The sequence below is a fragment of the Nematolebias whitei genome, chromosome 2, assembly GCF_014905685.2.
Source record: "Nematolebias whitei isolate Nwh7 chromosome 2, NemWhi1, whole genome shotgun sequence".
In the NCBI taxonomy this organism is placed as follows: Eukaryota; Metazoa; Chordata; class Actinopteri; order Cyprinodontiformes; family Rivulidae; genus Nematolebias; species Nematolebias whitei.
This window is the reverse complement of record NC_056499.1, coordinates 55909249-55926336: the sequence shown is the minus strand read 5'-3', so window position 1 is coordinate 55926336 and position 17088 is coordinate 55909249. Positions and strand designations below refer to the sequence as shown.

At 39.3% G+C, this 17088-nt stretch overlaps 1 protein-coding gene across 1 annotated transcript in view; it reads left to right on the top strand.

The window, feature by feature from the left end:
- Window positions 1-17088, top strand: part of LOC119424930 (CD82 antigen) — an 88929-nt gene that overhangs the window by 63791 nt on the left and 8050 nt on the right. Inside the window, exons 5-7 of the mRNA XM_037692454.1 lie at window positions 7696-7794; window positions 9739-9912; window positions 9988-10071. Coding sequence (XP_037548382.1) covers window positions 7696-7794; window positions 9739-9912; window positions 9988-10071 — 357 coding nt within the window. The remainder of the gene's footprint in view (window positions 1-7695; window positions 7795-9738; window positions 9913-9987; window positions 10072-17088) is intronic.

Sequence of the window (17088 nt, the reverse complement as noted above, 5' to 3'; positions counted from 1 at the left end):
TTCAGGTCCTCCTGTGATGTCTGATATTGTTTTACTAACGTCAGCCATCGTCGGAGTGATTCCGTCTTGTCTGCTTTGCAAGCGTCCAGCTCCTTCAAGGCGGTCTGTAACTGTGCTTTCAGCACGTCGTTATCTGAACGCGAGGCTTGGTACGCTTGTTCTCTATCCTCTGCTTCCGATAGTGATGCTTCAAGTACTTGTAGTTTGCTGTTCAGCAAAGCAATTTCTGTACTTGTATCTTGCTGTAACTGAAACATCTGTTCATAATGTTTCGTCATGAGGACCTCGTGTTCATTTCTAAATTGACGGACGTATTCTTCCGTCTTTTGAGCCAAATCTATTTCACTGTCTAACCTTTGTTTGATTATAACAGTTTTATCAACGGCCTTATAGAATGATTCTTTCAGCAAGATTGCAATTTTAGCCAGCTTTTCATAACTGGACTTTGTGATTTCTGCAGAGGTCACACTTTCTGCAACCTCCTTCAGATTGTCCACTAACTCTTTTGGGTTCATGCGCTCTGTCTGAGTCATAAATGGATGTAAGGACTCTCCGAGAAGCGCGAGCGCATTCTCCAAGTAGTCCGCAATTCCTTTTGTGTCAAAATCTTGTTCTAACGCACCTGCCATGTTTTCACTGTGTAGCAATTTATCTGTTTGAACAGTTGCAAGCTTTAGATATTTTACAGGTAAATATTTGTATTCAAGTCAATGAGTTTTCACACTTATTTTAGCTTTGGGTTTACACAGACGTACTGTTATAAGTCACTTATTCAAATGTGGGTACCTTTCTCAGGTTTTACCCCAATTCATGAATATTTAAGTAAATGCTCTTTCAGCAGTGTTACTTTTTGTGCTTATTTTCCACAGATACTAGAGTACCAAGCTGTTTTTAGTGTATTTACTCTAAAACACTGAATTTTTTATAAACCTGCAAATTTTCTTTTAGTCTCACAGCAATATTAGTTTAAAACATATTTTAAACCGTTCTGTTCCAGAAATTTGCTATTTTAAACAGTTACTCACCTGGTGGGTGAAAAGAGAAAAGAATTTGATGATGAGGAATAATCAGTCTTTCTTCAGAAAAACTGTATTTGCTCCTGTATAGCTTCTATTTAAAATTAAATAGAGAGATATTTTATTTAGGTTGTAAATTAAACAGAAAATCTCTTTTTCCTGATAAATTTACTCTTATTTAGTGATTTTGCAATTAAACGTGTATTATCTTTCAAGCAAAATGAGTAAACTGTTCAACTCTGTGAATATTTGTAACTGTATCTGTTTTAAAAAGTTAATGTTTATTTTTGTACCTTATTTTTAAAGGATTAACAGTGAAATAAACTTTTTGGTGAATGCTTCTTTGCATAAATACCTATTACTTCTTAAAATGTAAGATAACAGTGTTTTATTCAGCTTTGAGGAAGTTTGTTAACTCAGAATTTGCCTTACAGAAAAATAAAAAGACGTTTAATTTCACTCTTTACCTAAAAAACGAAGTGAAATCTGTGATCTCACGTCTCGCCAGGAGATGTCAGTATTTCCTCAACAATTATAACTCCGTCACTTTTTGTGTTGTCCACTAGGGGTGCTATGACTTCCTGTGGCGTTCGGTTGACATCCTGTTGTTAGCCGCTTAGCTTGAAGTTAGCTTCGGCTAAACTCGGTCAAAATCAACATTTCTGAACGGATTTTTTACACAAAAGTGGCAAAAGTTTTTGCAATCAGACTTTATAGCTTGAACATGAGTGTTTGGGACTGATAGTAGCTTCATTTAGTGATTTTAAGCGTAGTTTTAAGCTCCGGTCGTTAGCTTGTTAGCTTAAAATTAGCATCGCTAGTTTTGTTTAAAAACATCGTTTTTTGACGAATTTTAAACTCTAACGTAGCAAAATTTCAGCAAGCAGGCTTCGAAGCACTTGACCAGCGTGTCAACAATCACATTAAAGTTACTTTTCAGCTTTAAAAAGCAGATTTTATTTCCCTATGAAAATGAATTTCATATCCGGGTCACGTGACTGAAATCACCAATGGCAGCAGCGTAGGGTGAGAGGAAGTGACGTAGCCACGTCAGTCAAACCTTCAACCAATGAAAGCGCTACACAACAGTGAATTCAACCAATCAGGAAGCGTATTCTCCAGCTAGCAAGTTAGATTTAGCTTGAAATAGTTCGTCAACTTTTCGTCTTTTAAACCATCAAAATGCACTTTTTCTGCTAAAAATTGTAACGAAACAACTTCTAACTGTGTTCTGAGATGGCACTCAGCTTTTAAAACGTTTATCCATCTGTTCAAAATACTCGTTCAAACTGAACAGAACCGAACTGGTCACAGCCGGGTCTTAAAGCAGAACCTCGTACTTTTTAGACAGAATAACGTCTTCCACAGCTCATTAGCTCTTAGTTACACATAACAGACGTACCATTTCAGCTTACACAAGACTTATGACACAATTTCAGCTTTTAAAACATTGTCAGCCCAACGCTTAAACATGCAGCGTTTAGTTGCAGAGTGCAGCTCCAAGCGCGCAGCTCAGCCGCTGCGTAAACTTTACAGCTCATCAGCTGTTACTCTTTCACCATGCCAACACGTAAAATCAATTTACACACGGATTTAACAGTCATTCATGAAATTCGTACGAGCCACCAGTTTGTAGTGAGACACGTGAGGTACGTGTCACTTGTTGTATGACAAATATATGGATATATATTTATGCATACTTTTCACGAGTTCTTCATTTTTCTGACTGTAAATGTCGTGCATTGAATTTAACAGAAATGTGAACGAGAGACGTTATTTATCTTTGACCCATCAAATGAATGGAATCATTTATTTTCAAAATCAAAGTTTAACATCAAACATTTACATTAATTTGGCAAAATATGAAAATAATAACAGACAGTTTCACAGAAAATGAACTTCAAATCACTCGGCGGTGATTTGAGGACTTTGCTTAAGATATTTCTAAAATATCTGTACTGATTTATGAGAGAGAGGTGGGTTTTAGAGTGAAAGGAGATTATCTTACAGAGAACTGTGTGAGGGAAGTTTAATCTGTTTAACCAGAAATTGCACGCTCCGTCAGATCCTCAGCTTCTCACGGTACACTTGGTCAAAATAGAACCATCTACCTGTTGACGATGAATCAGCGTTGGATGTAGTTCCTTTCTGACTCGTTTCAGCGTCTCCGTCGAGAGCTACCAAACCTTCAGAAAGTCGTGCGTTGATTAGCTCAAAACAGAATTATAATCCCAAACGTTCCTGGTTCTTCATAACTCCAAACTCTTCATAACCGGCTGCACTCTCAATCTGCTCATTCTGTTGGACTATCGGACCTGTTGTCAGCTCTCATTCCAACATCTCTCAGAACTCTCATTCTCTTGGAATTCTGGAATCCATAATTCTCTATTCCTTCTCTTCTCTATTTTTCTCTATTGAGAAGTTGCCACATTTTATTTGGGTCGACTTCCTGTTCAATTTAGAGCTTTCTGATTCGTGGAAGGACCAGAAAGAGGAGTGGATTTGTGACGTAAGATGTTATCATAAGTCAAGGATTGTTTACAACATACAGAAAAGATTATTGCAGCAACAGCAGACTTCGTGGAGTCTCACACTTTGTAATCTTTTCAAATAGTAAAACATGACATTTTTCTCGGTAAACATTTTAGTTGACCGAAAACCAACCTTTAACATACTTACGACAGCTTGCTCATTTCAGACAGAAAATCAAGAAAGGCATATTCAGGTGATTTCTTCTCTGAATGAGGAACAAAAATCATTACTTACTGTTTATGTAAAAATAAAAATTAGTAGTTCTTTTCAACCTGTAAAGCATTGAGTGAACTAACACAATTTGATTATCAAAACATTTGTAAGACAGTAATGATTATAAAGAATTGTCTTTTCTGCTTGATTAATTCAAGAAAGAAAGTTCATCAGATGGTTCAGACTTATTCAGATCAATGAAAATAACAGTCTCTGTCCATCTGGTATATTTGAGGTCTTCTGGTTCACTACACATTAAATCCATGAGTGCCATTGACGTAGAATTTTTAGGTCTAAACCCATATTGACTATTACTTAATATATTTTGCTTATTGATAAATTCATCTAATCTAGTGACAAATAATTTCTCTAAAATCTTCGAAAACTGTGGCAACAACGATATTGGCCTGTAATTATTAAACACACGTTTCTCTCCACTCTTATATAATGGTATTACCTTGGCTATTTTCATGTTATTTGGAAATACCCCTTTTGAAAATGATAAATTGCATATATATGTAAATGGCTCAATAACATAACTCATAATATTCTTTACCAGCATCATATCCATGTCCATCCAGTCTTTTGATTTTTTATCTGCAAGATGTTTTACAAGAGTCATAATTTCTTCTTTATCAGTTCCCCCAAGAAAAAAACTGTTTGTGTGATCTGTAACCGTATGGTTTACATTTTTATCTATATTTGGGATTTTTGCTGCCAGACTTGGGCCAATATTCACAAAATGTTCATTGAATCCATTTGCGATTTCATTTTGGTCATAAATTTCTTTGTCATCCTTTACAAAATATTGTGGAATGCTCGATTTTGTTTTATGATTATTCAGAACACTGTTCATTATTTGCCATGTTGCCCTCATATTACCATTACTTTTGTCTAATAATTCACTGTAATATTTCTTTTTATGCTTTCTTATAATCCCTACCAATTTATTTTTATTATTTTTATATCTCTGTTCTGCTTCGTTTGTTCTTAATTTCAGGAAGTTTGAGTATAAGTAGTTCTTTTTTTTTACAAGCATTTCTTAACCCTTTGGTCATCCACGGTTTGTCATCAACACGTTTCTTTGTGTCATTTTCTTGTACACAATTTTTTTCATACAAAGCTCCTAAAATATTCATAAATACATCGTATGCTTTGTTTACATCATCAACATATACATTCTTCCAATTTTGTTTTGTTAAATCTTCTTTTAGTTTATCTAGAGCTTTCTTTGATGTGTTTATTATTTTTTTCATAATTTTATCTACTTTCACATCATATTGATCTTTTTTATAGATAGTGAAGACTGGTAGGTGGTCACTGACATCCGTGATCAAAATGCCACCCATAAGTTCTTTATTTGTTATATTTGTAAAAATGTTGTCAATTATTGAAGCACTATGGGTAGTAATTCTTGTGGGTTTTGAAATCAATGGATAAAGATTTAAACTGTGCATTGAGTTTATAAATGTTCCGATATTATTTGAGTCTGTTTTATTTCCCAGGTCTATATTAAAATCTCCACACAAAAAAACTGATTTATTAGAACTTTTTTCCAATATTGTCATGATGTGATTGGTGAATGAGTCAATATTTGAATCAGGTGATCGATATACACAACTTATCATTATATTTTTGGAAGTCTCGTTTAATATTTCAACTGTAATCATTTCCATAAAGTTATCCACAGCTACTGACAATTTATTGATCATTTTACATTTAATTTCCTTATTCACAAGTAGAGCTACGCCTCCACCTCGTTTATTGTTTCTGTTCACATGATAAAGTTCATACCCTTCAATATTAACACTTTTTATATTTTCTTCATTTAGCCATGTTTCTGAGACTGCTATTATACTGAAAGTTCTATTTAACTGATTTAAATAATCTGTTATTTTAGATAAATTTGTGTTTATACTTCTACTATTAATATGAATAATGGAGAAGTCATCTTTAGACATTTTAATTTCATTGAATTTTTCTTCATTGTAATACTCACACTCTTTAATTTCAGGAAAAAAGTTTTTATCAATCACATCATCTATATTGTAAATTTTAAATTCTGAGTCTTTGTATGTTGTCATATTTCAATGTATGTGTCCATTTGTCATTTACCATTTTTAGCTTATCCATTTACCTTGTTTGTTTGTCTGTTTATATATGAATATGCTATATGAAGTAGCTTAGTGTGTGTTTTGTATTAGAATTAGAATAATTAGAAAGAGTTATTCATTTTGTTCTGTTACTTGAAAATTATTGATTGAAATAATTGTTTGAAAAAAGAGGCAGATATAATAAGATTTTTTCTTCTTTCTGCTGCCTTTCATTTTAAATCTTTTGTATTTTTTAAAGTTTATGGAATTGTTTTTTGTTTTTTTAAATGAATAAACTTTATACCATACCATACCAAATAGGGGTAGAATATAAAATATGACCCAAGTTCAGAAATCTGTGACTGCAGATGAAAGCTGAACAACTAAAATATGAAAAGAAGACTGCAAATGAATTACAAATTTTAAAAAAAATAGAGGATTTGTGTCATCATTAAAGAAATGTATCTTCTTTTGTCATGTTGTTTTTTTTAACCTGGAAAGTTTTTCTTCCAGCTTTAAATTGTTAAAAGTTGCTCTTGTAGAGTTCCAGACTGAACTGAAGAGAACAGATTTTATTTTATAACAAAGATACTTTAAGGATGGCACCATCTTGTTCTAAAATTGCGCCGCTCAAGGTGGCTGCATGTTGGAGCAGCTCTGTTACTTTCATTCTGAGATTTTGCTTTTTGAAACTTTAATTCCTCTTTTTCTGGATGTAAATCACATTTTTTGGATGATTGTTTCCTCTGGTATCAGATGCTGTGCAGCTGGAAGGATTTTTACTGAAACTTGTTTAGTTTTGGACATTTGTTATGATGCGTAACCATGGCAACAAGGCAGTTTTCTACAACCAACAGCAGCTGATTAACATCTCAAAAGCTCAAATAATATCTCAACTAAAGCCCCAAATCTCAAGTGAGTTGAAAAGGATGTTCTGTGGACGCATTCTCATCTACCTGCCAGCTGTGCTTGAGTTCCTGACCACTGAGATCCTGGAACTAGCAGGAAACACGGCTCATGACAGCAGAAGGAAAGGATCATCCCTCAGCACCTACAGTTGGATGTCCGCAGCAACGAGGAGCTTGGCAGACTGCTGGGAGGAGTGGCCATCGCTCTGGGAGGAGTTCTGCCCGCCATTCAGGCGGTCCTACAGCCCGGGGGAACCGAGAGGCCAGCTGAGTCTGGGTGGACGGATGGGACAGCATCTGCAGCCAGTTTCTTAGGATCCACTGTGGGATGGATCTTTACAAGAGATCCTTCCTGTCTACAGCATCAGTATCTATAACATCTCTTAATGAAATGAGGATAACGAGTTACAACAACAAATAATTTCCCTCTGGAATTAATAAAGTATTTTTGAATTGAATTGAATTGAATCTAGTGGGCCTTCCTTGTCTGTGCGCCCTTGTGTGTCTATTTATTCTCTATTATTTACACCTTCTGTTCCCAGCTGTTTGTAATCATGTCCCGTCTTGTCTGTGTATATAAGTCTGTCTGTTAGTCTTGTTCATTGTTGCGTCGTCATTGGGTATCGTCCTGTTCTGTCCTGCCAGCCTGATCTGATTCCCTGTTTTTGTAAGTTGCTGCCAAGTCAGCCTTTTTTATTTATCATTATTAAAGAGCATTGATTTTTGTAATCCTGCAGACCTGACTCTTACCTGCACTATTGAGTTCATTCCTGTCCTGCTCCGTCAGAAACCCTGACAGATACAGTGTCTCACCTGTCAGCCACGTGTGTTTGTTGTGCCATAGAACAGTTAAATATAGGTTTGGACCAAAGCTGTAGTTTGGCTCATCATTCATTTCCATTTGTATGTTTTGACCAAGCTGCTGTGTTTCAGCTCAACGATGGGATGTATGACATTGTCTCTCTGGTGTTGGACAACTATCCTGGAAACTCATCAAGCACAGAGCAGGCATGGGACTTCATCCAGAGGAATGTGAGTTCAGTCTGAAACTGTCTGTCTGGCTCATTAGTGATGCTGTCATGTCACATGGAGCAGAAAACACAGAAAATTTAAGTTGTTCCAAGTACATTAGACTTTTAACAAGAACTGGAAACGTCACTCAGTCTAAGACTGTTGTCTCAATCTGGAAAAATACAGGACATGGTTATATTCCTGTGGGGTTCCGCAGGGCTTAATTCTTGGACACCTTTTGTTTTCACGGCATCTGCTCCCTTTGGTCTATCCTGAGGAAACATGGTGTTTCATTTCATTGCTATGCTGACGATTGTCAGATTTTTCTGCCGTTAAAGCCCAATAGTTCATGCACAATTCACCCTCTATTAAAATGTCTTTACATTAAGGCATGGATGGCTTCCAATTTTTTAAGTTTTAATTATCAGAAAACTGAAGTTATTGTGTTTAGCCCTAGCTCTACTTCTGTATCTGTTCCTGTAAATCTTGACTCTTCAGCAATATCTTAAGCAGTCTATTACAAATCTCAGGATGGTTTTAGATTCTGACTTGAGGTTTAATGAACAGATTTTCTGTTCTGCAAAAAAGCTTCTTCCAGTTAAGGCAGATAGCTAACAGTGTTTCCCCTAGATAACGTGCCATGGCAGGGCGCTCATCTCGTCCATGATTTTTGTTCGGGGGGGCGGACGAAGACTTGTCCTAAGCTGCACAGCGCACTGCTTAAACCAACAGTTTTGGGGGGGACACAGACAGCCGCGCGCTGTTTGCACTGACAGTTTTACAGTTTTGGAGCAGGGTGTGTGAGAAGAGAGCGACAGAGACACATATCAGCCGTGCGCTGTCTGAACCAACAGTTTTTTGTTTTTTTGGTGGGGTGGGGGGGGACAGACGCACATCTGAGCCGTGCGCTGTTTGTATAGACAGGTTTCGAGTGGCAGGGGTGCGTTCAGCGTGAGGGTTCAATATGAATGAAGAGGCTGCCTTTAGCTTTTAAGCTAGTGCACCTGCATTGCGAGCCGCTAGTTTAGCGTTACGTCAGTGCCGATAGGTGGTTGGGGGTGGGGTTCGGTAGACGGAGCACTCTGTTCTGTTGACGGGGCGGGGTGCCCCGCTTGTATAATGGTAGGGGAAACACTGGCTAAGCTTTAAGTCCGTGTTGACCAGATCTGACCTTGGAAAAAATAGCCTATGCCTTCATTACAACCCGGCTGAACTACTGTAATGTGCTTGATGTTGGGGTCAGTCAGGTGTCCTCTCACGTCTCCAGCTCGTCCAAAATGCTGCAGCTCAGCTCTTAACAGGAACTTAGTTTGATCACATTTCACCAGTTTTGTCCTCCCTTCGCTGGCTCCCAGTATGCACTAGAGTATATTTTAAAATTCTCCTGTTGACCTTTAAGTGCCTAAATGGCCTTGCACCCTCATACCTCTCTGACCTACTTCAACCAGATGTTCCTTCTCGGGCACTGAGATCATCTGACCAGCTGCTTTTGGTTGAAGCTCAGAGGAGATCGGGCTTTTTCAGTCGTGGACCCTATACTCTGGAACAATCTGCCCCCAACATTAGACAGGCTCCTTCACTTCCTGTTTTTAAATCTCTTTTAAAAACACACCTGTATTCACTGACCACAGTGATAAATAAGAAAATGTAATTAAAAGCATCAAAAGAAAAACATAAATGACCCTAAACAATGAAATACTAAATCAAAACCTAAAAACACACTAATCACTAATTTGATTTACTATTTCATTGTTTTATGTTTTTATGCTTTTCTTTTGATGTTTTTAATTACATTTTGTTGTAATAATAATAATAATAGTAATAATGAATGGTATGGGTTTTTTCAGCTGTCTTAGTTCTAATTGAAACAAAGTTTAATCCCAGCAGCTTGTTGATCTTGTGGAAATAAGTGTATATTTGATCATTTCCTGCTGTGTTCTGATGATCTTGCTTCACGTTCTGCAGATGCATTGCTGTGGATGGCACAGCCCTCAGGACTGGAGCAACAACAGCATCATCATTAACAGCGGCAAGCTGCTGTTTCCCTGCTCGTGTCAGAACACTTCCCTCGCTTCCAGAAATGTCTCAGACAGCGGATTCTGTGAGGCTCTGACCTCTGATTGGCCCGTCTATGATGTGGTAAAACACTTCCTGGTTCTGTGTCCTATCTTACACAACCTTATTTCTCAGGGCTAATCTGTTTGTTTGGATCAGGGATGTGCTGCCAGTGTGAAGAATTGGCTCCTCACCAACATTGGAGTGGTCTTGGGGATTTGCATCGGAGTGGCTTTTATTGAGGTAACATGAAGCTTTATCCAGTCATTGCTGTCGTTTTAGCTGAAGTAACACAATAATGTCAGAGTTTCTTTATTTGTCATTCATACCGCATGTGGTACATGTGGTACCAAATTGTGTACACAGGGTCCCAGTTACATCCAACAATAAAAGAATAACAGTAATAATATCTAAGATCTTATTACTGTTAAGAGACAAATAAAAACATTAACTAAAAATACGCTAAGCACTAATGGCATTGAACCAATACGCCAAACAGCACGAACATGAGTCTGTGTGAGCAGATGACTATGAATGAACACAGCAACATGAAACAGATCAGCAGCAACATGAAACAGATCAGCAGCAACATTGAAACAGATCAGCAGCAACATGAAACAGATCAGCAGCAACATGATGTGATTTTTCACAGTGATTATTCTGGTTAGAGATTCATGAGTCTACCAGCCTCAGGGTAGAAGCTGTTCCTCAGTCTAGTGGTTCTACACTTAATGCTCCTCAACCTCCTTCCTGAGGGGAGTGGGTCAAAAAGTGTGTGTGCTGGGTGAGTGAGGTCCTTCATGATGCTGGTGGCTCTCTTCCTGCATCTGGAGGTGTAGATGTCTGTGATGGTGGGGAGACTGACTCCAACATCTTCTGTGCAGCCTTCACCACTCTCTGCAAAGCTTTTCTTTCTGCAGCTGTGCAGCCTCCATGCCACACGTTGATGCTGGAGCACAGGATGCTCTCCACTGCACACCTGTAGAAGGAGGTGAGGACTGAGCTTCCAGACCAGCTCGTCTCATCCGCCTGAGGAAGTAGAGTCTCTGATGAGCTTTCTTGATCAGGCTGGTGGTGTTGATGCTCCAGCTGAGTTCATGTGCACATCCAAGTATTTGTAGCTGGAGACCACTTCCACCACGGATCCTCCTATGTTTACCGGGGGGGGGGGGGGTTTGTTAGGTGTGTTTGTTCCTTCTGAAGTCCACAATCATCTCCTTTGTCTTCTTCACATTGATGTGAAGGTTATTCTCTTTGCACCAGCTCTCTAGGTGTTCCACCTCTTGCCTGTAGCTGGACTCATCATTGTTTGTGATGCATCCCACCACCGCTGTATCATCTGCAAACTTTACAATGTGACAGCCTGGATGGGTAGCTGCACAATCATATGTGAGCAGAGTAAACAGGAGGGGGCTCAACACACATCCCTGAGGAGAGCCAGTGCTGAGGGTTATTGTGGTGGAGGAGAAGTTGTGAATCCTCACAGACTGAGGTCCGTTTGTTAAGAAGTCTAGTACCCAGTTGCGAATGGAGGGGCTTAGTCCTAGTGTGAATAGTTTGTTCATCAGGGTTTGGGGGATCATGGTGTTGAAGGCGGACGTGATGTCCACAAAGAGCATACGGACGCTAGAGTCCTTGTGCACTAATGTTTGACTAAGAGCTGAGATTCAACCAGAACAGATGAAAACTGCACGGTTGTTTAAATTTTTCACATTGCCTAATTCAACTCCATTAGGAAAATATCTCACAATCCGCCAGACATAATTTAATGTTTATAAAAATTTTACCAGTTCAAAATGGCTGCCACCACCAAATGACCTCAGAAAACAATAGAGGCTTTAACTCTTTCAATTTTACAGCTACAGTACATAAACAAACAAACAAACTCTGACAGACATTCACATCTTCATATTCAGGTAACAACAAACCAGACCTTAAAATGAAGAAAATTGAAGTTTCTGTGTCAGTAAAAAATTGTAAATATCAGTTAATGCACTGAAGGATGTTTGATTTTGGGTGAAAGAAATAAAGTTTGAGATGTTTAATTACAGACAAAACTAAGTATAAGATCATGTCCTTGGGGAACGCCATGTTAAAGCAAAAGTTCTTCTTTTTTTATTCTTTCAACAAGAATGATGAAAATATAGGATTGCTTTTCAGTTTTGTATATTGTACTAAAGAGACAATGTAAAATTAAAGAATGAATGAATAAATAGATAGAATGATTGAAATTACCGTAATTTCCAGAATATTAAGCACACCTGAATTTAAGCCATGTTCACTTAATTAAAAAAAAATGTACATATACAGGTCCTTCTCAAAAAATTAGCATATTGTGATAAAAGTCATTATTTTCCATAATGTAATGGTAAAAATGAAACTTTCATATATTTCAGATTAATTGCACACCAACTGAAATATTTCAGGTCTTTAATTGTTTTAATACTGATGATTATGGCATACAGCTCATGAAAACCCAAAATGCATGTCCCAAAAAATGAGCATATTTCATCCCACCAATGAAAGACAAGTGTTTTTAATACAAAAAATGCCAACCTTCAAATAATCATGTTCAGTTACGCACTCAATACTTGGTCGGGAATCCTTTTGCATGAATGACTGCTTCAATGCGGCGTGGCATGGAGGCAATCAGCCTGTGGCACTGCTGAGGTGTTATGGAGGCCCAGGATGCTTCGATAGCGGCCTTAAGCTCATCCAGAGTGTTGGGTCTTGTGTCTCTCAACTTTCTCTTCACAATATCCCACAGGTTCTCTATGGGGTTCAGGTCAGGAGAGTTGGCAGGCCAATTGAGCACATTAATACCATGGTCAGTAAACCATTTACTAGTGGTTTTGGCACTGTGAGCAGGTGCCAGGTCGTGCTGAAAAATGAAATCTTCATCTCCATAAAGCTTTTCAGCAGATGGAAGCATGAAGTGCTCCAAAATCTCCTGATAGCTAGCTGCATTGACCCTGCCCTTGATAAAACACAGTGGACCAACACCAGCAGCTGACATGGCACCCCAGACCATCACTGACTGTGGGTGCTTCACACTGGACTTCTGGCATTTTGGCATTTCCTTCTCCCCAGTCTTCCTCCAGACTCTGGCACCTTGATTTCTGAATGACATGCAAAATTTGCTTTCATCTGAAAAAAGTACTTTGGACCACTGAGCAACAGTCCAGTGCTGCTTCTCTGTAGCCCAGGTCAGGCGCTTCTGCCGCTGTTTCTGGTTCAAAGGTGGCTTGACCTGGGGAATGTGGCACCTGTAGCCCATTTCCTGCACACGCCTGTGCACGGTGGCTCTGGATGCTTCTACTCCAGACTCAGTCCACTGCTTCCGCAGGTCCCCCAAGGTGTGGAATCGGCCCTTCTCCACAATCCTCCTCAGGGTCCGGTCACCTCTTCTCGTTGTGCAGCGTTTTCTGCCACACTTTTCCCTTCCCACAGACTTCCCACTGAGGTGCCTTGATACAGCACTCTGGGAACAGCCTATTCATTCAGCAATTTCTTTCTGTGTCTTACCCTCTTGCTTGAGGGTGTCAATGATGGCCTTCTGGACAGCAGTCAGGTCGGCAGTCTTACCCATGATTGTGGTTTTGAGTAATGAACAAGGCTGGGAGTTTTTAAAAGCCTCAGGAATCTTTTGCAGGTGTTTAGAGTTACGTCGTTGATTCAGATGGTTAGGTTAATAGCTTGTTTAGAGAACCTTTTCATGATATGCTAATTTTTTGGGACAAGCATTTTGGGTTTTCATGAGCTGTATGCCATAATCATCAGTACTAAAACAATTAAAGACCTGAAATATTTCAGTTGGTGTGCAATGAATCTGAAATATATGAAAGTTTCATTTTTATCATTACATTACGGAAATTAATGATCTTTATCACAATATGCTAAGTTTTTGAGAAGGGCCTGTATAAGCCACACTTGTCTATAAGCCGCAGGTGTCCACGTTGTAACATATTTACACAGAAAGATTTGATAAACATTTAATTAAATCCAACAATTTCTCCTGATGCATGCTCAGTAATCCAGGTAGAAAAATCCAAAAAAGTTCAATCTGCAGTTTGACTCCCATCACCCTTTGGAGCACAAGTTAGGAGTCATCAGGACTCTGTATCACAGAGCAGACAGCGTCCCCACTAGCTCAGGAGCCAGGCAGAAGGAGAAATCACACACAAGACAGGCTCTAGAGCAATGTGGATATCCTAACTGGGCCTTCCTGAAAGCAGAGAAGAAACCCAAACAGGACTCCAGTCAGCCAACAGGTGAAAAGGAGGAACCCAGACCAGTGGTCATTCCATATGTTGAGGGAGTATCAGAGAAACTGAGACGTTTATTTTCTAAACATAACGTCCCAGTGGCTTTTAAACCCCAAAATACATTACGGCAAAGACTGGTTCATCCCAAAGATCCAGTCCCCCGGCACAAACAGAGTAATATTGTGTATGCTGTTCAGTGTCAGGAGGGTGATCAGTCTTACATCAGGGAAACTAAACAGCCACTGGCCAAAAGGATGGCCCAGCACAGAAGATCAACATCATCAGGCCAGGACTCTGAGGTCTACACTCATCTCCAGGCCAGCGGTCACTCTTTCAGGGATGAAGATGTTCACATCATGGACAGAGAGGAACGATGGTTTGAGAGAGGAGTAAAGGAGGCCATCTTTGTGAAAAGAAATCGTCCATCATTAAACAGGGGTGGAGGCCTCCAGGTTCAACTGTCCCCCTCTTACAATGCTGTGATTGCTAGTATCACTCAGCCCTCTGTGAACAGTAAACAGCCATCAGGTGCTAATGATCCATTGTTAGACTGATGGTCCTTCTTGAGCATGTGATCAGCTGGTTTTGGTTGTCAGCAGCAAAACTGGTTGATCCACTCTGAGAAGGTGCTATTTAAGAGACTGAGCTGAATACAGCACCTCAGAGAAGTCTCTCGGATGAGAGATGAAACGTTTCTACATTTTTTTGCTTTGTTTTTTTTTGTTTGTTTTTTTAATGTCCAGAGGACCAGATTGAACTTTTTTGGATAAATCCAACAATGTTCAGTCAGGTCATCTGGACGGTTTCTTTTGTTGCTGAGACGTTTCGTCTTTCATCCTAAGGACTTCTTTAATGTATTATTAAGTGTATAACAGATTATAAAGGCAGAGATAAAGAATAAATAGATAGAGATAAAGAAACGTTGACTTCTTCAGTCTGACGAGCCCACAAAACCAAACTGAATCCCACAAACAGCTCACTCTGAGTGGAGAAAAACAGTTTGCTGGTGGTAAGATGGCCTCTGGGGCCCACCCTCTCCTCCATCAACTCCTCCAAGACAGGCCATGACAAAGTGGTTCAAAACACCAAAGTTCATGCTCAATAATCAGGTATAAATCCAATAATGTTCAGTCAGGTCATCATGGAGTTGATGTTGATGGACGGGCCCCGGAGGCCATTATTTATTTATTGACCTTTATTTAACCAGGCAAATCCCATTGAGATCCCAGGTCTCTTCTGTGAGGGAGGTCTGGACCTGAAGGCAGTCTAACATGCATGTTTTTGGTCTGTGGGAGGAAACTGGAGTACCCAGAGAAAACCCATGCAAGCACGAGGAGAACATGTAAACTCCACACAGAAAGACCCCAGGTCCAACTGGGGATTGGACCCAGGACCTTCTTGCTGTGAGGCAACAGTGCTACCACTGAGCCATCGTGCTGCCTTCTTACCACCACCAAACAGATTTTTCCACTCTGGGAGTGAGCTGTTGTTGTTTTTTGGACTCGGCTTGTTGGTGGCTCCTCAGATTGAAGAAGTCCTTCGGATGAAGGACGAAACGTCTCGGCAATAAAAGAAACCATCCAGATGATCTGACTGAACATTGTTGGATTTTATACCTGGATTATTGAGCATGAACTTTGGTGTTTTAATTAAATACTGAAGCATGTTGTAGATCAAGAATCAACCACCAGATGATGTTTTATAGACTTTATGTTCCTGTTCAACACACAGACACAGTGAACCCACAGGTCTTCATGACAACTACCTCCCTCACGCATGGTTACTCTACTGGTCTAACACAAACCAACACTGTTGAGGTCCTGTCTGCTCCGACGACCTCCCCAGTTTGGTTTGCTCGAAAGGATCACAAGTCTTTCTTTTAGAATTAGCAACACTTTATTTCTGAACACACTAATGTATGAACAAGCGTACAGATCTGGAGAATTGTTGTTGCCTGCTCTGCCCCGACAATTCTGAAAGTGATGAGCTGTACATTAGATTTTATACTAAGAGGTAGTGCCCTCCTCCGTTGGGCAGGCCAAAGGCCACATTTTTCTATCTAATCACTCACAGCTCCTCCTGTCCTAGTTACACATGATATTTTCTTCAACTGAGTATCATGTGCACCCCCAAGATTAGCCAACATAATGATATATCCTGCTTTTCTATCAGTTAGATGCGTTCAGTACACACACACAGAGACGCAGCTCTTTGTGATTGTGAGACTCACGGTTATCTCCCATTTACGTCAACATATTATCCAGCTTTTTAGATTGTCCCACAAGAGATGGGATAGTTCTGTTCTGGTAGAATCTTCTGACCCACTTACAGGTCCTTTTCAAACAATTAGCATATTGTGATAAAGGTCATTATTTTCCATAATGTAATGATGTTCAATGTTTTATGTTATGAGTGCTTAGTGTATATTTAGTTGATGTTTTTCTTAGTTCATATCTTAGATGTTATTACTGTTTTTCTTATACATTTTATTGTTGGATGTAACTGGGACCCTGTGTACATAATTTCGCTCCACCACATGTACCACATGAGGTGCGAATGACAATAAAGAAACTCTGACTCTGATAAAAATGAAACTTTCATATATTTCAGATTCATTGCACACCAACTGAAATATTTCAGGTCTTTAATTGTTTTAATACTGATGATTATGGCATACAGCTCATGAAAACCCAAAATGCCTGTTCCAAAAAATTAGCATATCATGAAAAGGTTCTCTAAAGAAGCTATTAACCTAACCATCTGAATCAACGACGTAACTCTAAACACCTGCAAAAGATTCCTGAGGCTTTTAAAAACTCCCAGCCTTGTTCATTACTCAAAACCGCAATCATGGGTAAGACTGCCGACCTGACTGCTGTCCAGAAGGCCATCATTGACACCCTCAAGCAAGAGGGTAAGACACAGAAAGAAATTGCTGAACGAATAGTCTGTTCCCAGAGTGCTGTATCAAGGCACCTCAGTGGGAAGTCTGTGG